The 23,357-nt window shown below is 48.2% G+C and overlaps 2 protein-coding genes across 2 annotated transcripts in view; both read right to left on the bottom strand.

The window, feature by feature from the left end:
* Positions 1 to 1,758: 1,758 nt before the first annotated feature.
* WDR46 (WD repeat domain 46) lies at positions 1,759 to 9,458 on the bottom strand (the record flags this gene model as incomplete). Its single annotated transcript, XM_048293337.1, has 4 exons — positions 9,400 to 9,458; positions 9,222 to 9,302; positions 6,430 to 6,542; positions 1,759 to 1,879 (listed from the first exon to the last, which is right to left on the bottom strand). Coding segments are annotated over exons 1-4 (354 nt in total), but the record flags the coding sequence as incomplete, so codon positions are not given.
* Positions 9,459 to 11,181: 1,723 nt separating this feature from the next.
* The window catches only part of RPS18 (ribosomal protein S18), a 17,432-nt gene continuing 5,256 nt past the window's right edge, over positions 11,182 to 23,357 (bottom strand). Inside the window, 6 exon segments of the mRNA XM_048293341.1 lie at positions 11,182 to 11,212; positions 11,215 to 11,258; positions 11,367 to 11,458; positions 15,184 to 15,285; positions 16,460 to 16,546; positions 18,858 to 18,956. Of these exon segments, the coding sequence (XP_048149298.1) occupies positions 11,184 to 11,212; positions 11,215 to 11,258; positions 11,367 to 11,458; positions 15,184 to 15,285; positions 16,460 to 16,546; positions 18,858 to 18,956 (453 nt within the window). The 3' untranslated portion in view covers positions 11,182 to 11,183.

Here is a 23,357-nt window from a genome sequence, read left to right as displayed (position 1 = left end):
TTTTTCCCCAAATCCCTGGGTTTTTTCCCAAAAATCCCCATTTCCCCTCCAAATCCCCATTTTCCCTCCCAAAATCCCCGTTTTTCCCAAAATCCCCGTTTTCCCCCTCAAATCCCCATTTCTTCCCAAAAATTCCCATTTTCCCCACAAAACCCTTATTTTCCCCCCAAAATCCCCATTTTTTTCCCCAAATCCCTGGGTTTTCCCCAAAATCCCTCTGTTTTGCCCCAAAACCCCCATTTTCCCCCCCAAATCCCCATTCTTCCCTCAAAATCCCCATTTTACCCAAAATCCCCTCCATTTTGCCCCCAAAATCCTGCTACTTTTCCCCAAATCCCCATTTTTCCTCCCAAAATCTCCCCTTTTTCCCCCCAAATCCCTGAGGTTTTTCCCCAAACCCCCATTTTTTCCCAAAATCCCCCGTTTTCCCCCTTAAATCCCTGGGTTTTTTCCCCAAAATCCCCATTTTTTTCCCCAAAATCCTCCCCTTTTTTCCCCCAAATCCCCATTTTTCCCCAAAATCCTCCCCTTTTTTTCCCAAAATCCCCCAATTTTTCCCAAAATCCCCATTTTTCCCCAAAAATCCCTCCCATTTTTTCCCCAAAATCCCGCTGGTTTGCCCCCAAATTCCCCCCGTTTTCCCCAAAATCCCGCTATTTTTCCCCCCTAAAATCCTCATTTTTTAATCCCAAAATCCCCATTTTCCCCCCCAAAATCCCCATTTCCCCCCCAAAATCCCCATTTTTTCCCCAAAATCCCTGAGTCTTTTCCCCAAAATCCCCATTTTCCCCCCAAAACCCCCGTTTTTTCCCTCCCAAAATCCCCATTTTCCCCCAAAACTCCCCATTTTTTTCCCCAAATCCCCATTTCTTCCCCAAAATCCCCAATTTTTCCCTCCCAGAATCCCCATTTCCCCCCCCCAAAAACCTCGTTTTTTTTCCCCAAAATCCCCATTTTCCCCCGCAAAATCCCCGTTTTTCCCCAAATCCCCAATTTTTTTCCCCAAATCCCCATTTCCCCCCCCCAAATCCTGCCATTTTTCCCAAAATCCTGCCATTTTTCCCCAAATCCCCCATTTCCCTCCAAAAATCCCCATTTTTCCCTCCAAATCCCCATTTTCCCCCCCAAAATCCCGCTTTTCTTCCCCAAAATCCCCGTTTTTTTTCCCCAGAATCCCCAATTTTTCCCTCCCAAAATCCCCATTTTTTCCCCCAAAAATCCCATTTCCCCCCAAATCCCTGGGTTTTTTTCCCCCAAGTCCCCCATTTTTCTCCCCAAAATCCCGCTGGTTTTCCCCCAAATCCCCATTTCCCCCCCAACCCCCCGTTTTTTTTTGCCCAAAATCCCTGTTTTTTTTCCCCCAAATCCCCAATTTTTCCCCAAATCCCCATTTTTCCTCCCAAAATCTCCCCATTTTCCCCCCAAATCCCTGAGTTTTTTCCCCAAAACCCCCATTTCCCCCCCCCAAAATCCCTCTGGTTTTCCCCAAAATCCCCATTTTTCCCTCAAAATCCCCATTTTTTTCCCCAAATCCCCCCCATTCCCCCTCCCAAAATCCCTCTGGTTTTCCCCAAAAATCCCCATTTTTCCCCCAAATCCCCAATTTTTCCCTCCCAAAATCCCCATTTTTTTGCCCAAAACCCCCATTTTCCTCCCAAAATCCCCCATTTTCCCCCCCAAAATCCCCATTTTCCCCCCCAAAATCCCGCTGGTTTTCCCCCAAATCCCCATTTTCCCCCCCAACCCCCTGGTTTTTGCCCAAAATCCCCGTTTTTTGCCCCATTTCCCCACCTTGCTGGCGCTGGCGATGTCCACGGCGTCGGCGATTTCGCGCTGCGAGATCCGCGCGGGGTCCTGGCCCGGCCCCGGCTCCAGGAACCTGCGGCACCCGGGAAAGCGGGATTGGGAAATCCAGGGATTTTGGGGGGAAATCCAGGGATTTTGGGGCTTCCTGAGGGGTTTTTGGGGGGAAATCCAGGGATTTTGGGGCTTCCTGAGGGGTTTTTGGGGGGAAATCCAGGGATTTTGGGGGTTCCGGATGGGGTTTTTGGGGGATTTCTGGTGGAAATTTGGGATCCCTGGTGGATTTTTTGGGGATAATTGATGGATTTTGGGGGGTCCTGATGGGATTTTGGGGAAAATCCAGGGATTTTGGGGCTTCCTGAGGGGTTTTTGGGGGGAAATCCAGGGATTTTGGGGGTTCCGGATGGGGTTTTTGGGGGATTTCTGGTGGAAATTTGGGATCCCTGGTGGATTTTTTGGGGATAATTGATGGATTTTGGGGGGTCCTGATGGGATTTTGGGGAAAATCCAGGGATTTTGGGGCTTCCTGAGGGATTTTGGGGGAAAATCCAGGGATTTTGGGGCTTCCTGATGGGATTTTGGGGGGAAATCCAGGGATTTTTTTGGGATAATTGATGGAAATTTGGGAGATTTTGGGGGTTCCTGAGGGATTTTTGGGGGTTTCTGAGGGGTTTTTTTTGGGGATAATTGATGGATTTTGGGGGTTCCTGAGGGATTTTGGGGGATTTCTGGTGGAAATTTGGGATCCCTGGTGGATTTTTTGGGGATAATTGATGGATTTTGGGGGGTCCTGATGGGATTTTGGGGGGAAAATCCAGGGATTTTGGGGCTTCCTGATGGGATTTTTTGGGGGAAAATCCAGGGATTTTGGGGGTTCCTGATGGGGTTTGGGGGGAAATCCAGGGATTTTGGGGGTTCCTGGTGGGATTTTTTTGGGATAATTGATGGAAATTTGGGAGATTTTGGGGGTTCCTGAGGGATTTTTGGGGGGATAATTGATGGATTTTGGGGTGTCCTGATGGGATTTTGGGGGGAAATCCAGGGATTTTGGGGCTTCCTGAGGGGTTTTTGGGGGAAATCCAGGGATTTTGGGAGTTCCTGATGGGATTTTGGGGGGAAATCCAGGGATTTTGGGGGTTCCGGATGGGGTTTTTGGGGGATTTCTGGTGGAAATTTGGGATCCCTGGTGGATTTTTTGGGGATAATTGATGGATTTTGGGGGGGTCCTGATGGGATTTTGGGGGGAAAATCCAGGGATTTTGGGGGTTCCTGGTGGGATTTTTTTGGGATAATTGATGGAAATTTGGGAGATTTTGGGGCTTCCTGAGGGATTTCTGGGGAAATCCAGGGATTTTGGGGGGTCCTGAGGGGATTTTGAGGGAAAATCCAGGGATTTTGGGGGTTCCTGGTGGGATTTTTTTGGGATAATTGATGGAAATTTGGGAGATTTTGGGGGTTCCTGAGGGATTTTTGGGGGGATAATTGATGGATTTTGGGGGGTCCTGATGGGATTTTTTGGGGGAAAATCCAGGGATTTTGGGGGTTCCTGAGGATTTTTGGGGGGAAATCCAGGGATTTTGGGAGTTCCTGAGGGGTTTTTGGGGGGAAATCCAGGGATTTTGGGGGTTCCGGATGGGGTTTTTGGGGGATTTCTGGTGGAAATTTGGGATCCCTGGTGGATTTTTTGGGGATAATTGATGGATTTTGGGGGGTCCTGATGGATTTTGGGGGGAATCCAGGGATTTTGGGGCTTCCTGATGGGATTTTTTGGGGGGAAATCCAGGGATTTTGGGGGTTCCTGAGGGATTTTGGGGGGAATCCAGGGATTTTGGGGCTTCCTGAGGGGGTTTTGGGGGAAAATCCAGGGATTTTGGGGGTTCCTGAGGGATTTTGGGGGGAATCCAGGGATTTTGGGGGGTCCTGAGGGGATTTTGAGGGAAAATCCAGGGATTTTGGGGGTTCCTCGTGGGATTTTTTTGGGATAATTGATGGAAATTTGGGAGATTTTGGGGGTTCCTGAGGGATTTTTGGGGGGATAATTGATGGATTTTGGGGGGTCCTGATGGGATTTTTTGGGGGAAAATCCAGGGATTTTGGGGCTTCCTGATGGGATTTTTTGGGGGAAAATCCAGGGATTTTGGGGGTTCCTGAGGGATTTTTTGGGGGAAATCCAGGGATTTTGGGAGTTCCTGATGGGATTTTGGGGGGAAATCCAGGGATTTTGGGGGTTCCGGATGGGGTTTTTGGGGGATTTCTGGTGGAAATTTGGGATCCCTGGTGGATTTTTTGGGGATAATTGATGGATTTTGGGGGGTCCTGATGGGATTTTGGGGAAAATCCAGGGATTTTGGGGCTTCCTGAGGGATTTTGGGGGGAAATCCAGGGATTTTGGGGGGAAATCCAGGGATTTTTTTGGGATAATTGATGGAAATTTGGGAGATTTTGGGGGTTCCTGAGGGATTTTGGGGTTTCTGAGGGGTTTTTTTGGGGATAATTGATGGATTTTGGGGGTTCCTGAGGGATTTTGGGGGATTTCTGGTGGAAATTTGGGATCCCTGGTGGATTTTTTGGGGATAATTGATGGATTTTGGGGGGTCCTGATGGGATTTTGGGGGGAAAATCCAGGGATTTTGGGGCTTCCTGATGGGATTTTTTGGGGGAAAATCCAGGGATTTTGGGGGTTCCTGATGGGGTTTGGGGGGAAATCCAGGGATTTTGGGGGGAAATCCAGGGATTTTTTTGGGATAATTGATGCAAATTTGGGAGATTTTGGGGGGTTCCTGAGGGATTTTTGGGGGTTTCTGAGGGGTTTTTTTGGGGATAATTGATGGATTTTGGGGGTTCCTGAGGGATTTTGGGGGGAATCCAGGGATTTTGGGGCTTCCTGATGGGATTTTGGGGGGAAATCCAGGGATTTTGGGGGTTCCTGATGGGATTTTTGGGGGTTTCTGAGGGTTTTTTTTGGGGATAATTGAGGGATTTTGGGGTGTCCTGATGGGATTTTGGGGGAAAATCCAGGGATTTTGGGGGTTCCTGAGGGATTTTTGGGGAAAATCCAGGGATTTTGGGGCTTCCTGAGGGATTTTGGGGGAAAATCCAGGGATTTTGGGGGGAAATCCAGGGATTTTTTTGGGATAATTGATGGAAATTTGGGAGATTTTAGGGGTTCCTGAGGGATTTTTGGGGGTTCCTGAGGGATTTTGGGGGGAATCCAGGGATTTTGGGGCTTCCTGAGGGGGTTTTGGGGGAAAATCCAGGGATTTTGGGGGGTCCTGGTGGGATTTTGGGGGGAAATCCAGGGATTTTGGGGGTTCCTGAGGGATTTTTGGGGGGAATCCAGGGATTTTGGGGGGTCCTGGTGGGATTTTGGGGAAAATCCAAGGATTTTGGGGCTTCCTGAGGGATTTCTGGGGAAATCCAGGGATTTTGGGGGGTCCTGAGGGGATTTTGAGGGAAAATCCAGGGATTTTGGGGGTTCCTGGTGGGATTTTTTTGGGATAATTGATGGAAATTTGGGAGATTTTGGGGGTTCCTGAGGGATTTTTGGGGGGATAATTGATGGATTTTGGGGTGTCCTGATGGGATTTTTTGGGGGGAAAATCCAGGGATTTTGGGGTGTCCTGATGGGATTTTTTGGGGGAAAATCCAGGGATTTTGGGGCTTCCTGATGGGATTTTTTGGGGGAAAATCCAGGGATTTTGGGGGTTCCTGATGGGGTTTGGGGGGAAATCCAGGGATTTTGGGGCTTCCTGAGGGGTTTTTGGGGGGAAAATCCAGGGATTTTGGGGGTCCTGGTGGGATTTTTTTGGGATAATTGATGGAAATTCGGGAGATTTTGGGGTGTCCCTGAAGGGTTTTTTTGGGGATAATTGATGGATTTTGGGGGGTCCTGATGGGATTTTGGGGGTAACTCCAGGGATTTTGGGGGCTTCCTGATGGGGTTTGGGGGGAAATCCAGGGATTTTGGGGGGTCCTGAGGGGGTTTGGGGGGAAAATCCAGGGATTTTGGGGCTTCCTGATGGATTTTTGGGGATAATTGATGGATTTTGGTTGATCCCGATGGATTTTTTGGGGACAATTGATGGATTTTGGGGGTTCCTGATGGGTTTTGGGGTAACTCCAGGGATTCTGGGGGTTCCTGATGGATTTTCGGGGAAAATCCAGGGATTTTGGGGGTTCCGGATGGGGTTTTTGGGGGGAAATCCAGGGATTTTGGGGGTTCCGGATGGGGTTTTTGGGGGATTTCTGGTGGAAATTTGGGATCCCCAGTGGATTTTTGGGGATAATTGATGGATTTCGGTTGATCCCAATGGATTTTTTGGGGACAACTGATGGATTTTGGCCAATCCTGTTGAAATTCGGGGCTCCCTGACAGGATTTCGGGGCTCCCTGGTGGATTTTTTGGGAGAATTGATGGAATTTTGGGACATTCCCGACGGATTTTGGGGCGATCCCGATGAATTCGGGGTGGATCCGTGCTGGGATTTTTGGATTTGGGGACGTTCCCGACGGATTTTGGCCCTTCCTGGGGGATTCCGGGGGTGCTGGGAGGGGTTTGGGATATTCCCGAGGGATTTTTGGGAGCTTCCCGAGGGATTTGGGGCCGTTTTTGGGGGCGTTTCTCACCCGGGCTCCTCGGGCAGGAAGGGTTCCCATCGTGCCGCTTTTTCTGCCGCTGATTTTTCCCGGTTTTCCAAATTTTTCAGGTGCCAGCGGAGCCGGGGAGCGACGGGGCGGGGCTGGAGGGGGGGAGCCAGAGGGGCTCACCCCCAAATTCCACCCCAAATCCGCTCAAATTCCACCCAAATCCCCCCAAATTCCTTCCAAGAACCCCCAAATTCCACTCAAATCCCCCCAAATTCCACCTAAATCCCCAATTTCCAACCAAATACCCCCAAATTCCTTCCAGGAACCCCCAAATTCCACCCAAATCCCCCCAAATTCCTTCCAGGAGCCCCCAAATCCGCTCAAATTCCACCCAAATCCCCCCAAATTCCTTCCAAGAACCCCCAAATTCCAACCAAATCCCCCCAAATTCCAACCAAATCCCCCCAAATTCCACCCAAATACCCCCAAATTCCACCCAAATCCACCCAAAACTCCTTCCAAGAACCCCCAAATTCCACCCAAATGCCCTCAAACTCGCTACCAAGAACCCCCAAATTCCTTCCAAGAACCCCCAAATTCCACTCAAATCCCCCCAAATTCCACCTAAATCCCCAATTTCCCACCAAATACCCCCAAATTCCTTCCAGGAACCCCCAAATTCCACCCAAATCCACCCAAAATTCCTTCCAGGAACCCACAAGTTCCAACCAAATCCCCCCAAATTCCACCCAAATCCCCCCAAATTCCACCCAAAACCCCCCAAATCCCCAATTTCCAACCAAATACCCCCAAATTCCACCCAAATCCACCCAAAATTCCTTCCAGGAACCCACAAGTTCCAACCAAATCCCCCAAATTCCTTCCAAGAACCCCCAAATTCCAACCAAATCCCCCCAAATTCCACCTAAATCCCCAATTTCCAACCAAATCCCCCCAAATTCCACCCAAGAACCCCCACATTCCACCCAAGAACCCCCACATTCCCCCAAGAACACCCAAATTCCTTCCAAACCCCCAAATCCCACCCAAATCCACCCAAACTCCTACCAAGAATCCCCAAATCCCCCCAAATTCCTTCCAAGAACCCCCAAATTCCACCCAAATGTCCCCAAATTCTCTCCAGAAATCCCCCCCCCCCCAAATTCCCTCCAGGACCCCCCCAAACTTCTCCCAATTCTCTGAACAACCCCAAACCCCCTCAGGGACCCCCAAATCCCCTCAGGGACCCCCAAACCCCCTCAGGGACCCCCAAATCCCTTCAGGAACCCCCCCCAATCCCCTCAGGGACTCCCAAACCCCCTCAGGATCCCCGAATCCTGTCAGGGACCCCCAAATCCCCTCAGGACTCCTCAATCCCCTTAGGGACCCCCCCCAAAATCCTCTCAGAAACCCCCAAACCCCCTCACAGAAACCCCCAAATCTCCTCATGAATCCCCGAATCCCCCCAGGGACCCCCCCAAACCCCCTCAGGATCCCCTGAATCCCCTCAGGCACCCCCCAAATCCCCTCAGAAACCCCGAAATCCCCTCAGGACCCCCCCAAACCTCCTCATGAATCCCCGAATCCTCTCAGGGACCCCTCAATCCCCTTAGGAACCCCCCCAAATCCCCTCATGGATCCCCAAATCCCCTCAGGGACCCCCTGAATCCCCTCAGAGACCCCCAAATCCCCTCAGAGACCCCCAAACCCCTTCAGAGACCCCTAAACCCCCTCAGAACCCCCCAAACCTCCTCATGAATCCCCAAATCCCCTCAGACACCCCCGAATCCTCTCAGAGACCCCGAATCCCCTCAGGACCCTCCAAATCCCCTCAGGGACCCCCAAATCCCCTCAGGAGCCCCTCCAAATCCCCTCTGGGTCCCCCCAAATCCCCTCCTGGATCCCCAAATCCCCTCAGGGACCCCCTGAATCCCCTCAGAGACCCCAAAATCCCCTCAGGACCCCCAAACCTCCTCATGGATCCCCGAATCCCCTCAGAGACCCCGAATCCCCTCAGGACCCTCCAAATCCCCTCAGGAGCCCCTTCAAATCCCCTCTGGGTCCCCCCAAATCCCCTCATGGATCCCCGAATCCCCTCAGACCCCCCCGAATCCCCTCATGAACCTCTCAAATCCCCCCAGGACCCCTCAATCCCCTCATGAATCCCCAAATCCCCTCACGAGCTCCCAAACCCCCTCAGAACCCCCTGAATCCCCTCAAGGACCCCCCAAACCCTTCAGGGGACCCCCAAATCCCCTCATGAATCCCCAAATCCTCTCAGAGACCCCAAAATCCCCTCAGGACCCTCCAAATCCCCTCAGAGACCCCCAAACCCCCTCAGAACCCCCCGAATCTCCTCAGGGACCCCCCGAATCCCCTCAGAGACCCCAAAATCCCCTCAGAGACCCCCCAAACCTCCTCATGAATCCCCGAATCCCCTCAGGGACCCCCGAATCCCCTCAGAGACCCCGAATCCCCTCATGAACCCCCCAAATCCCCCCAGGACCCCTCAAACCTCCTCATGAATCCCCGAATCCCCTCATGAACCCCCTGAATCCCCTCAGGGACCCCCAAATCCCTTCAGAAACCCCCGAATCCCCTCAGGGACCACAAAATCCCCTCAGGACCCTCCAAACCTCCTGATGAATCCCCGAATCCCCTCAGACACCCCCGAATCCCCTCAGGACCCTCCAAACCCCCTCAGGGACCCCCAATTCCCCTCAGGACCCTCCAAACCTCCTCAGGGACCCCCAAATCTCCTCATGAACCCCCAAATCCCCTCAGGGAGCCCCCGAATCCCCTCAGGAACCCCCCAGCCCCCCGCCTTTTACCGCTTTCTCCTCCGCTCCCCGCAGGAATCGTTTCACTCTGGGCCGCGGCACCGGGGCGGGCCCGGGGAACGGGTCCGTCCTCTGCAGGAAAAGCGGGAATGAGGCCGGGAATGAACCGGAGACCCCCAAAATCGCCCCAATTTTGGGGGAATCTCCCCAGCCTCCCCCGTCCCCTCACCCCGGACACGCCGCCGCCGCCGCCCGCCATCTCGACCATGTGGAGAAGCCACGCCCACTTCCAGGTGAAGAGCCAATCAGGTTAAAGGGCGGGCAAAGCGCGGCCAATCAGAGTGAAGCGGCGCGGAAGCGGGTGAAGGTGGAGGCGCCATCTTGGTATCGGGCAAAGCACTCATTGTGGAAGCAGCGGGCGCCATCTTGGTTGTGGGCGGCGCCATCTTTGTTGCGGGCGGCGCCATCTTGGTTGCGGGCGGCGCCATCTTGTTGTGGGTGGCGCCATCTTGGTTATGGGCGGCGCCATCTTGGTTATGGGCGGCGCCATCTTGGCTGTGGGCGGCGCCATTTTGGTTGAGGGCAAATCCGGGCTCGGCGTTTTTTGGGTCTTTTCCCCCAAATTTTGGGGTTCCCTCGGGCGGTTTTTTGGGAAGTTCCAAATCCTCCTCTTTTTTTTTTGTTCCACGAAGGGATCCCCCCCAAACCCCAAATATCCCCCCCAAAATCGCTATTTCCAAAAAAGACCCCCGATTTATTCCCAAAACTTTCATTCCTAAAAATCCCCACTTTCGCTCCCCAAAATTCCGTTTGATTCTCAAAAAATCCACCTTTATGCAAAAAAAGCCCCTCCCATCCCCAAATTCCCGTCTTTAATGCCCAAAATTCCGTTTTATTGCCCCCCAAAAATCCATCTTTTTCCTGTTTTCCCTCCTTCTTTCCTGAATTTCCCCCAAAATTCCCCTCCCACATTCCAAAATCTCCTTTTATTCCCGCAATTTCAGCGCCTCCCGCCCCAAAATCCCCCAAATTTTGCATTTTCCCCCATTTTTCCTGGTTTCCCCCACATTTTTTCCCATTTCCCCTCTTTTTTTCCCATTTTCCCTCATTCTTTCCTGGTTTTTCCCCCCCAAAATTCCTCTCCCACATTCCAAAATCTCCACTTTTACTCCCGGAATTTCACCATCCTGCCCCAAAATCCCCCAAATTTTGCATTTTTCCTCCTCATTTTTTCCCATTTTCCCTTCTTTTTCCCTCTTTTTCCCCCCAAAATTTCCCTCCCCCATCCCAAAATCTCCTCTTCCATTCCCAGAATTTCACCATCCCGCCCCAAAATCCCCCAAATTTTCCATTTTTTCCCATTTTTCCTGGGTTTCCCCACATTTTTTCCCATTTTTTCCTGGTTTTTCCCATTTTTTCCCTCTTTCTTCCCTTTTTTACTCCTTTTTTCCCAAAATTCCTCTCCCACATCCCAAAATCTCCTCTTTTACTCCCGGAATTTCACCATCCTGCCCCACAATCCCTCAAATTTTCCATTTTCCCCTCATTTTTTTCACATTTTTCCTTCTTTTTTTCCCATTTTCCTTCATTTTTTCCTTCATTTTTCCTTGGTTTTTCCCTTTTTTCCCTCTTTTTTTCCCCCAAAACTCCCCTCCCACATCCCAAAATCTCCTCTTTTATTCCCAGAATTTCACCATCCTGCCCCAAAATCCCCCAAATTTTCCATTTTCCCCCTCATTTTTCCCCATTTTTCCTTCTTTTTTCCCATTTTCCCTCATTTTTCCCTTTTTCCTCATTTTTTCCCCCAAAACTCCCCTCCCCCATCCCAAAACCTCCTCCTTCACTCCCAGAATTTCCCCACCCCCCCCCCAAACCCCCCAAACTCCACTTTTTTTATTCGTTTTTTTCCAAAATCTCTTTTATTCCCACGATTTCGCCTCCTCCCCGCCCCAAAATCCCCCAAATTCTGTATTTTTTCGGTCGGTTTTTTCCCATTTCTGCCGTTTTTTTCCCTCATTTCTTCTTGGAGACGCCCACGGTCCTCCGCGGCGCCCGGTGGTCTTGGTGTGCTGGCCCCGCACCCTCAGCCTGGGGAAAAAGGGCGGAAAAGGAGGATTTAGCCCCAAAATTCCCGGGATTTTGGGCAATTCCCGGCGGCGCGGGATTCCCGGATTGGCCCAAAATCGCCGTTTTTACCCCCAAAAGTGGCGCAGGCCGCGGTGGGCGCGGATCTTCTTGAGGCGCTCGAGGTCCTCGCGGAGTTTGTTGTCCAGGCCGTTGGCCAAAACCTGGGGGGAAAACGGGGGGAATTTGGGAAAAACTGGGGGGAAATTGGGGAAAATGGGGAAAAATGGGGGAAAAAGGGGGGAAATCGGGAAAAATGGGGGGAAATGGGAAAATGGGGAAAAAATGGGGGAAATCGGGGAAAAAATGGGGGAAATGGGGAAAAAATGGGGGGAAATTGGGGGGAAATGGGGGGAAAATGGGGGGAAATTGGGAAAAAATGGGGGGAAATTGGGGAAAAAATGCGGGGAAATTGGAGGGAAAATGGGAAGAAAAGGGGGGAAAATGAGAAAATTGGGGGAAAATTGGGGAAATTGGGGGGGAAATTGGGAAAATTGTGGGAAAATGGGGAAAGGGGGGAATTGGGGAAAAAATGGGGAGAAAGGAAAGAGGGAAATTGGGGGGAAATTGGGGGGAAATGGGGAAAAAATGGGGGGAAAATGGGGGGAAAATGGGGGAAATGGGGAAAAATTAGGGAAAAATGGGGAGAAAATGGGGGAAAAATGGGGGAAAATGGGGGAAATGGGGAAAAAATTGGGGAAATTGGGGAAAACATGGGGGGAAATGGGAAAATTGGGGGGAAATTGGGAAAAATGCAGGGAAATTGGAGGGAAAATGGGGAAAAAGGGGGAAAATGAGAAAATTGGGGGGAAATTGGGGGGAAATGGGGAAAAATGGGGGAAATGGGGAAAAATGGGGGAAAATGGGGAAAATGGGGAAAGGGGGGAGTTGGGGAAAAAATGGGGAGAAAGGAAAGGGGGAAATTGGGGGAAAATTGGGGGGAAATGGGGAAAAAATGGGGGAAAAATGGCGGGAAAATGGGGAAAAATGGGGGGAAATGGGAGAAAATGGGGGGAAATGGGGGGAAAATGGGGGAAAAAATGGGGGAAAATGGGGAGAAGGGGGGAAAAATGGGGGGAAATGGGAAAAATTGGGGGGAAAAAATGGGGAAAATGGGAGGAAAATTGGGAAAAACGGGGAAAGGGGGAATTGGGGAAAAAATGGGGGAAATTGGGGGGAAATTGGGAAAAATTGGGGGGAAATGGGGGAAAATGGGGAAAGGGGGAAATGGGGAGAAAAATCAGGGAAAAATGAAGGAAAAATTGGGGAAAAAAGGGGGGAAATTGGGAAAAATTGGGGGGAAATTGGGGAAATTGGGAAAAAATGGGGGGGAATTGGGAAAAAATTGGGGAGGAAATTGGGAAAAATGGGGGGGAAATTGGGGGGAAAATGGGGAAAAAGGGGGGGAAAACGGGAAATTTGGGGGGAAATTGGGGGAAATGGGGAAAAAAATGGGGGAAATTGGGAAAATTGGGGGGAAATTGGGGGAAATGGGGAAAAAATGGGGGAAATTGGGAAAATTGGGGGAAAATGGGGAAAGGGGGGAATTGGGGAAAAAATGGGGAGAAAGGGAAAGGGGAAATTGGGGGAAAATGGGGGGAAATTGAGGGGAAAAATCAGGAAAAAGGGGGGAAAAGGGGAAAAAATGGAGAAATGGGGGGGAAATGGGGGGAAAAAGGGGGGGAATAGGGAAAAATTGGGGGGAAATTGGGAAAAATGGGGGGAAATGGAGAAAAAAAGGGGGGAAATGGGGGAAGAAAGGGGAAAAATGGGGGAAAATGCGGGGAAAAAGGGAAAAATGGGGGGGGGAAATGTGGGGAGAAAGGGGGGGAAATTGGGGGAAAAGGGGAAAAATGGGGGGAAATGGGGGAAAGTGGGAAAAAGGGGTTAAAAAGGGGTAAAAAAAGGAGTAAAAACGAGTAAAAAGAGTAAAAAAGGGGTTAAAATGAGTAAAAAAAGGGGTAAAAAAGGAATAAAAAATGGGTAAAAAGGAGTAAAGAAAGCGGTAAAAAGGAATAAAAAAGGGGTTAAAAACAGGTAATAAAGCTGTAAAAAGGGGTAAAAAAAGTTAAAAAGGGTAAAAAAGTAAAAAAAGGGATTAAAAAGGAGAAAAAAGAGTAAAAAAGGGGTAAAAATGGAAAAAAAAAGGGGTAAGAAAAGGGGAAAAAGAGGTAAAAAAAGGGGTTAAAAAGGAGTAAAAAGGGGGTTAAAAACAGGTAAAAAAGGGGTAAAAAGGGGTAAAAAAAGGGATTAAAAGGAGCAAAAAAAGGGTAAAAAAGAATAAAAAAGGGGTAAAAAGGGATAAAAAAAGGGTAAAAAAAGGGGTAAAAAAGGGGTAAAAATGAGTAAAAAAGAAGTTAAAAATGAGTAAAAAAAAGGGTAAAAAAATGGGCAAAAAGCAGTAAAAAAAGGGGCAAAAATGGTAAAAAAAGGGGTTTAAAAGGAGTAAAAAAGGGGTTAAAAAGAGTAAAAAAGGGGTTAAAAACAGGTAAAAAAGGAGTAAAAAAAGGGGTAAAGAGAGGTAAAAAAGGGGTAAAAAGGAGTAAAAAAAGCAGTAAAAAGGGGTAAAAAAGGGGGCAAAAAGGAGTAAAAAAAGAGGTAAAAAGGGTTAAAAAGGGGTAAAAAAAGGGGTAAAAAGGGATAAAAAAAGGGGTTAAAAGCGGTAAAAGTGGTAAAAAAGGGGTTTAAAAGGAGTAAAAAAAGGGGTAAAAATGAGCAAAAAAAGGGGTAAGAAGGAGTGAAGAAAGGGGTAAAAAGGGGTAAAAAAAAAGGGGTAAAAAAGGGGTAAAAAAGAGGTAAAAAAAGGGGTAAAAAGGAGTAAAAAAAGAGTAAAAAGGAGTAAAAAAAAGGGTAAAAAAAGGGGTAAAAAAGGGGTAAAAAGGAGTAAAAAAGGGGTAAAAAAAGGGTTAAAAAACGGTAAAAAAAGGGTTAAAAAGGGGTAAAAAAAAGGGGTCAAAAGGGGTCAAAAAGGGGTAAAAGTGGTAAAAAAAGGGGTTTAAAAGAGTAAAAAAGGGTTAAAAAAGAGTAGAGAAAGGGGTAAAAAGGAGTAAAAAAAGGGGTAAAAAGGGGCAAAAAAAGAGTAAAAAGGAGTAAAAAAAGGGTAAAAAAAGGGGTAAAAAAGGGGTAAAAAAGAGTAAAAAAAAAGCAAAAAGGGATAAAAAAAGGGGTAAAAAAGGGGTAAAAAGGGGTAAAAAGGGGTAAAAAAGAGTAAAAAAAGGGGTAAAAAGGGGTAGTAAAAAAGGGGTAAAAAGAGGGGTAAAAAGGGGTAAAAAAAGGGGTAAAAAGGGGTAAAAAAGAGGTAAAAAAAGGGGTAAAAAGGAGTAAAAAAAGAGTAAAAAGGAGTAAAAAAAAGGGTAAAAAAAGGGGTAAAAAAGGGGGTAAAAAGGAGTAAAAAAGGGGTAAAAAAAGGGTTAAAAAACGGTAAAAAAAGGGTTAAAAAGGGGTAAAAAAAGGGGTAAAAAGGGGTCAAAAAGGGGTAAAAGTGGTAAAAAAAGGGGTTTAAAAGGAGTAAAAAAAGGGTTAAAAAAGAGTAGAGAAAGGGGGTAAAAAGGAGTAAAAAAAGGGGTAAAAAGGGGCAAAAAAAGAGTAAAAAGGAGTAAAAAAAGGGTAAAAAAAGGGGTAAAAAAGGGGTAAAAATGAGTAAAAAAAGGCAAAAAGGGATAAAAAAAGGGGTAAAAAAAGGGGTAAAAAAGGGGTAAACAAGAGTAAAAAAAGGGGTTAAAAGGGGTAAAAAAAGAGGTAAAAAAAGGGGTAAAAAGAGGGGTAAAAAGGGGTAAAAAAAGGGGTAAAAAGGGGTAAAAAAGAGGTAAAAAGGGATAAAAAAAGGGGTCAAAAAGGGTCAAAAAGGGGTAAAAAAAGGCTTAAAAAGGGGTAAGAAAGGCAAGGCCACCTGGGAGTATTTGCCGTCCTTGACGTCCTTCTGGCGGTTCAGGAACCAGTCGGGGATCTTGTACTGCCGCGGGTTCTGCATGATGGTGATCACCCTCTCCACCTGGGGACGGCACCGCTGACACCACGGCCCCGAAACGGCCCCGAAACGGCCCCAAAGCGGGCCCAAAAAACGGCCCAAAAACGGCCCTGACCCCTCGGGGTCCCAAAGCCCAAAACTGGACTGAAAAGCCCCAAAAACTGCACCCAAATTGCAGCAAAAGTGGCTGAAATGGCCCAAAACCAGCCCCAAATGCCCCAAACCAGCCCAAAATGCCCCAAAAGTGCCTCAAAGGACCCCAAAAATGGCCCCCAAACCCCCCAAAAATGGCCCCAAAGTGGCCCTGACCCCTCGGGGTCCCAAAGCCCAAAATTGGACTGAAAAGCCCCAAAAACTGCACCCGAATCGCAGCAAAAGTGGCTGAAATGGCACCAAAACCAGCCCAAAATGCCCCAAAAATGCCCTAAAAGTGACCCCAACACCCCAAAATGTCCCCAAATGTCCCCAGGTGCCACCTCGTCCTCAGGGAGCTCCCCGGCGCGCTGGGTGAGGTCGATGTCGGCCCCAAACCCACCCCAAACTCCCCCCAAAACCCCCCCAAACCACCCCAAACCCCCTCCAAAACCACCCCAAATCCCCCAAAATGATCCCAAATCCCCCAAAATGATCCCAAAATGTCCCCAAAATGTCCCCAAATGTCCCCAGGTGCCACCTCGTCCTCGGGGAGCTCCCCGGCGCGCTGGGTGAGGTCGATGTCGGCCCCAAACCCACCCCAAACCCCCTCAAACCACCCCAAATCACCCCAAAACCACCCCAAATCCCCAAAAATGTCCCCAAAATCCCCCCAAAATGTCCCCAAATGTCCCCAGGTGCCACCTCGTCCTCGGGGAGCTCCCCGGCGCGCTGGGTGAGGTCGATGTCAGCCCCAAACCCACCCCAAACCCCCTCAAACCACCCCAAATCCCCCCCAAACCCCCTCAAATCCCCAAAAATGTCCCCAAAATCCCCCCAAAATGTCCCCAAATGTCCCCAGGTGCCACCTCGTCCTCGGGGAGCTCCCCGGCGCGCTGGGGTGAGGTCGACGTCGGCCCCAAACCCACCCCAAACCCCCTCAAACCACCCCAAATCACCCCAAAACCACCCCAAATCCCCCAAAATGATCCCAAATCCCCCAAAATGATCCCAAAATGATCCCAAAATGTCCCCAAATCCCCCCAAAACGCCCCCAAAAGACCACCTCGTCCTCGGTGAGCTCCCCGGCGCGCTTGGTGAGGTCGATGTCGGCCTTGCGCAGCACCACGTGGGCGTAGCGGCGCCCCACGCCCTGCGGGGCACGGCCACGCTGCCACCAAACCGGCCACCAAGGGGCCACCAAGGGGCCACCAAGGGGCCACCACCCACCCCAAAGGGGCCACAACCGCCCCAAAAGTGGCCCCAAAGTGGCCCCAACCACCCCAAAGTGGCCCCAAAGTGGCCCCAACCTGCCCCAAGTGTCCCCAAGGCACCCAAAGTGGCCCCAACCCACCCAAAAGTGTCCCCAACCACCCCAAGTGTCCCCAACCCACCCAAAAATGTCCCCAAAGTGGCCCCAACCACTTTGTGTGTGTCCCCAAAGACCCCAAAAGTGTCCCCAAAGTGTCCCCAAAGACCCCAAAAGTGTCCCCAACCCAGCCAAAAGTGTCCCCAACCCACCCCAAAAGTGTCCCCAACCCCCCCAAAAGTGTCCCCAACCACCCCAAGTGTCCCCAAAGTGGCCCCAAGCCCCCAAAAGTGTCCCCAAAGTGGCCCCAACCCACCCAAAAGTGTCCCAAACCCACCCAAAAGTGTCCCAAACCCACCCAAAAGTGTCCCCAAAGTGTCCCCAAGCCCCCAAAAGTGTCCCCAACCCACCCCAAAAGTGTCCCCAAAGTGTCCCCAACCCACCCAAAAGTGTCCCAAACCCACCCAAAAGTGTCCCCAAGCCCCCAAAAGTGTCCCCAAACCCACCCAAAAGTGTCCCCAAAGTGGCCCCAAACCCACCCAAAAGTGTCCCCAAACCCCCCAAAAGTGTCCCAAACCCACCCAAAAGTGTCCCCAAAGTGGCCCCAAACCCACCCAAAAGTGTCCCCAAACCCCCCAAAAGTGTCCCCAAACCCACCCAAAAGTGTCCCCAAAGTGGCCCCAAACCCACCCAAAAGTGTCCCCAAACCCCCCAAAAGTGTCCCAAACCCACCCAAAAGTGTCCCCAACCCACCCAAAAGTGTCCCCAACCACCCCAAGTGTCCCCAACCCACCCAAAAGTGTCCCCAAAGTGTCCCCAACCCACCCAAAAGTGTCCCCAACCACCCCAAGTGTCCCCAAAGTGTCCCCAAGCCCCCAAAAGTGTCCCCAAACCCCCCAAAAGTGTCCCCAAAGTGTCCCCAACCCACCCAAAAGTGTCCCCAACCCCCCCAAAGTGTCCCCAACCCCCCCAAAGTGTCCCCAACCACCCCAAAGTGTCCCCAACTCACCCAAAAGTGTCCCCAAAGTGTCCCCAACCCCCCAAAAGTGTCCCCAACCACCCCAAAAATGTCCCCAAACCCCCCCAAAAGTGTCCCCAACCACCCCAAAAATGTCCCCAACCCTCCCCAAAAGTGTCCCCAAAGTGTCCCCAACCCCCCAAAGTGTCCCCAACCCCCCCAAAAGTGTCCCCAACCCCCCCCAAAGTGTCCCCAACCACCCCCAAAAATGTCCCCAACCCTCCCCAAAAGTGTCCCCAAAGTGTCCCCAAGCCCCCAAAAGTGTCCCCAAACCCACCCAAAAGTGTCCCCGAAGTGTCCCAAACCCCCCCCAAAAGTGTCCCCAACCACCCCAAAAGTGTCCCCAAAGTGTCCCCAACCCATCCAAAAGTGTCCCCAACCCCCCCCAAAAGTGTCCCCAACCCCCCCCAAAAGTGTCCCCGAAGTGTCCCAAACCCCCCCAAGTGTCCCCAACCACCCCAAAAGTGTCCCCAAAGTGTCCCCAACCCCCCCAAAAGTGTCCCAAACCCCCCCAAAAGTGTCCCCAAAGTGGCCCCAACCCCCCAAAAGCATCCCCAAAGTGGCCCCAACCCCCCCCAAAGTGTCCCCAACCCCCCCAAAAGTGTCCCCAAAGTGGCCCCAAGACCCCAAAAGTGTCCCCAACCACCCCAAAAATGTCCCCAAACCCCCCCAAAAGTGTCCCCGAAGTGTCCCCAAACCCCCCCCAAAAGTGTCCCCAAAGTGTCCCCAACCCCCCAAAAATGTCCCCAACCCACCCAAAAGTGTCCCCAAAGTGTCCCCAACCCCCCCCAAAAGTGTCCCCAAAGTGTCCCCAACCCCCCCCAAAAGTGTCCCCAAAGTGTCCCCAACCCCCCCAAAGTGTCTCCAAAGTGTCCCCAACCCCCCCAAAGTGTCTCCAAAGTGTCCCCCAACCCCCCCAAAGTGTCTCCAAAGTGTCCCCAACCACCCCAAAGTGTCCCCAACCCTCCCCAAAAGTGTCCCCAAAATGTCCCCAAACCCCCCCCAAAAGCGTCCCCAAAGTGTCCCCAACCCCCCAAAAATGTCCCCAAACCCCCCCAAAAGCGTCCCCAAGCCACCCATAAAGTCGCCCAAAGCCCCAAAACCGCGGGAATTGTGCCCAGAAGCCCCGCAGGCCACCTTGATGGCGGTGATGGCGAAGGCGATCTTGCGGCGCCCGTCGATGTTGGTGTTGAGCACCCGCAGGATGTGCTGGAACTTCTCGGGGATCACCAGCGACTGACGGGCGTTTTGGGGATGTTTTGGGGGGTTTTGGGACTTTTTGGGATGTTTTTGGGGACATTTGGGGACATTTGGGGACTTTTTGGGATATTTTTGGGGATATTTGGGGACATTTTGGGATATTTTGGGACATTTTGGGGACATTTGGGGACTTTTTCAGGACATTTTGGGGATATTTTGGGACATTTAGGGACATTTTGGGAGTTTTTGGGATATTTTGGGACATTTGGGGATATTTTGGGGATATTTTTGGGGATTTTTTGGGGATATTTTGGGACTTTTTGGGATATTTTAGGACATTCAGGGATATTTGAGGATATTTTAGGGATATTTGGGGACATTTTGGGGATGTTTGGGGATATTTTGGGATAGTTTTGGGATATTTTGGGACATGTGGGGATATTTTAGGGATATTTTTGGGGATTTTTTGGGGATATTTTGGGACTTTTTGGGATATTTTAGGACATTTAGGGATATTTGGAGATATTTTTGGGCCAATTTTGGGGATATTTGGGGACATTTTGGGACTTTTTGGGATATTTTTGGGGATATTTGGGGACATTTTGGGATATTTGGAGATATTTTGGGACTTTTTGGGACATTTGGGGACATTTGGGGATATTTCGGGGATATTTTTGGGGATTTTTTGGGGATATTTTGGGACTTTTGGGGATATTTTGGGACATTTGGGACATTTTGGGGATACTTTTGGGGATTTTTTGGGGATATTTTGGGACTTTTGGGGATATTTTAGGATATTTAGGGATATTTGAGGATATTCTAGGGATATTTGGGGACGTTTTGGGGATACTTTTGGGGATATTTTGGGACTTTTTGGGATATTTTGGGACATTTGGGGATATTTTGGGGATACTTTTGGGGATTTTTTGGGGATATTTGGGGACATTTTGGGATATTTGGGGATATTTTGGGACTTTTTGGGATATTTGGGGATATTTTGGGACTTTTTGGGATATTTGGGGATATTTTGGGACATTTTGGGGATACTTTTGGGACTTTTTCTGATATTTTTGGGGATATTTTGGGATACTTGGGGATATTTTGGGACATTTTGGGGACATTTTGGGACTTTTTGAGGACATTTTGGGGATATTTTGGGACTTTTTGGGATATTTGGGGATATTTTGGGACATTTAAGGACATTTTGGGAGTTTTTGGGATATTTTGGGACATGTGGGGATATTTTAGGGATATTTTTGGGGATTTTTTGGGGATATTTTGTGACTTTTTGGGATATTTTAGGACATTCAGGAATATTTGAGGATATTTTAGGGATATTTGGGGACATTTTGGGGATGTTTGGGGATATTTTGGGATAGTTTTGGGATATTTTGGGACATGTGGGGATATTTTAGGGATATTTTTGGGGATTTTTTGGGGATATTTTGGGACTTTTTGGGATATTTTAGGACATTTAGGGATATTTGGAGATATTTTTGGGCCAATTTTGGGGATATTTGGGGACGTTTTGGGACTTTTTGGGATATTTTTGGGGATATTTGGGGACATTTTGGGATATTTGGAGATATTTTGGGACTTTTTGGGATATTTTGGGACATTTGGGGATATTTCGGGGATATTTTTTGGGATTTTTTGGGGATATTTTGGGACTTTTGGGGATATTTTGGGACATTTGGGACATTTTGAGGATACTTTTGGGGATTTTTTGGGGATATTTTGTGACTTTTTGGGATATTTTAGGACATTCAGGGATATTTGAGGATATTTTAGGAATATTTGGGGACATTTTGGGATAGTTTTGGATATTTTGGGACATGTGGGGATATTTTAGGGATATTTTTGGGGATTTTTTGGGGATATTTTGGGACTTTTTGGGATATTTTAGGACATTTAGGGATATTTGGAGATATTTTTGGGCCAATTTTGGGGATATTTGGGGACGTTTTGGGACTTTTTGGGATATTTTTGGGGATATTTGGGGACATTTTGGGACATTTGGAGATATTTTGGGACTTTTTGGGACATTTGGGGACATTTGGGGATATTTCGGGGATATTTTTGGGGATTTTTTGGGGATATTTTGGGACTTTTGGGGATATTTTGGGACATTTGGGACATTTTGGGGATACTTTTGGGGATTTTTTGGGGATATTTTGGGACCTTTTGGGGATATTTTAGGATATTTAGGGATATTTGAGGATATTCTAGGGATATTTGGGGACGTTTTGGGGATACTTTTGGGGATATTTTGGGACTTTTTGGGATATTTTGGGACATTGGGGATATTTTAGGGATATTTTTGGGGATTTTTTGGGGATATTTTGGGACTTTTTGGGATATTTTAGGACATTTAGGGATATTTGGAGATATTTTTGGGCCAATTTTGGGGATATTTGGGGACGTTTTGGGACTTTTTGGGATATTTTTGGGGATATTTGGGGACATTTTGGGATATTTGGAGATATTTTGGGACTTTTTGGACATTTGGGGACATTTGGGGATATTTCGGGGATATTTTTTGGGATTTTTTGGGGATATTTTGGGACTTTTGGGGATATTTTGGGACTTTTGGGACATTTTGGGACATTTGGGGATATTTCGGGGATATTTTTTGGGATATTTTTGGGGATATTTTGGGACTTTTTGGATATTTTGGGACATTTGGGGATATTTCGGGGATATTTTTTGGGATTTTTTGGGGATATTTTGGGACTTTTGGGGATATTTTGGGACATTTGGGACATTTTGGGGATACTTTTGGGGATTTTTTTGGGGATATTTTGGGACTTTTGGGGATATTTTAGGATATTTAGGGATATTTGAGGATATTCTAGAGATATTTGGGGACGTTTTGGGGATACTTTTGGGGATATTTTGGGACTTTTTGGGATATTTTGGGACATTTGGGGATATTTTGGGGATACTTTTGGGGATTTTTTGGGGATATTTGGGGACATTTTGGGATATTTGGGGATATTTTGGGACTTTTTGGCATATTTGGGGATATTTTGGGACATTTTGGGGATACTTTTGGGACTTTTTCTGATATTTTTGGGGATATTTTGGGATACTTGGGGATATTTTGGGACATTTTGGGGACATTTTGGGACTTTCTGAGGACATTTTGGGGATATTTTGGGACTTTTTGGGATATTTGGGGATATTTTGGGACATTTAGGGACATTTTGGGAGTTTTTGGGATATTTTGGGACATGTGGGGATATTTTAGGGATATTTATTGGGGATTTTTTTGGGGATATTTTGGGACTTTTTGGGATATTTTAGGACATTTAGGGATATTTGGAGATATTTTTGGGCCCAATTTTGGGGATATTTGGGGACGTTTTGGGACTTTTTGGGATATTTTTGGGGATATTTGGGGACATTTTGGGATATTTGGAGATATTTTGGGACTTTTTGGGACATTTGGGGACATTTGGGGATATTTCGGGGATATTTTTTGGGATTTTTTGGGGATATTTTGGGACTTTTGGGGATATTTTGGGACATTTGGGACATTTTGGGGATACTTTTGGGGATTTTTTGGGGATATTTTGGGACTTCTGGGGATATTTTAGGATATTTAGGGATATTTGAGGATATTCTAGGGATATTTGGGGACGTTTTGGGGATACTTTTGGGGATATTTTGGGACTTTTTGGGATATTTTGGGACATTTGGGGATATTTTGGGGATACTTTTGGGGATTTTTTGGGGATATTTGGGGACATTTTGGGATATTTGGGGATATTTTGGGACTTTTTGGGATATTTGGGGATATTTTGGGACATTTTGGGCATACTTTTGGGACTTTTTCGGATATTTTTGGGGATATTTTGGGATACTTGGGGATATTTTGGGACATTTTGGGGACATTTTGGGACTTTTTGAGGACATTTTGGGGATATTTTGGGACTTTTTGGGATATTTGGGGATATTTTGGGACATTTAGGGACATTTTGGGAGTTTTTGGGATATTTTGGGACATGTGGGGATATTTTAGGGATATTTTTGGGGATTTTTTGGGGATATTTTGGGACTTTTTGGGATATTTTAGGACATTTTAGGGATATTTGGGGATATTTTTGGGCCAATTTTGGGGATATTTGGGGATATTTTGGGACTTTTTGGGATATTTTTGGGGATATTTGGGGACATTTTGGGATATTTGGAGATATTTTGGGACTTTTTGGGATACTTTAGGACATATAGGGATATTTGGGGATATTTTTGGGGATACTTTGGGGATATTTGTGGACGTTTTGGGACTTTTTGGGATATTTTGGGACTTTTTGGGATATTTGGGGATATTTTGGGACGTTTTGGGGACATTTTGGGACTTTTGGGGATATTTTGGGGACATTTGGAGACTTTTCGGGACATTTTGGGGATGTTTGGGGATATTTTGGGACTTTC

The sequence above is a fragment of the Corvus hawaiiensis genome, unplaced genomic scaffold (assembly GCF_020740725.1).
Source record: "Corvus hawaiiensis isolate bCorHaw1 unplaced genomic scaffold, bCorHaw1.pri.cur scaffold_294_ctg1, whole genome shotgun sequence".
In the NCBI taxonomy this organism is placed as follows: domain Eukaryota; kingdom Metazoa; phylum Chordata; class Aves; order Passeriformes; family Corvidae; genus Corvus; species Corvus hawaiiensis.
This window is presented reverse-complemented; position numbering and strand designations above follow the sequence as displayed.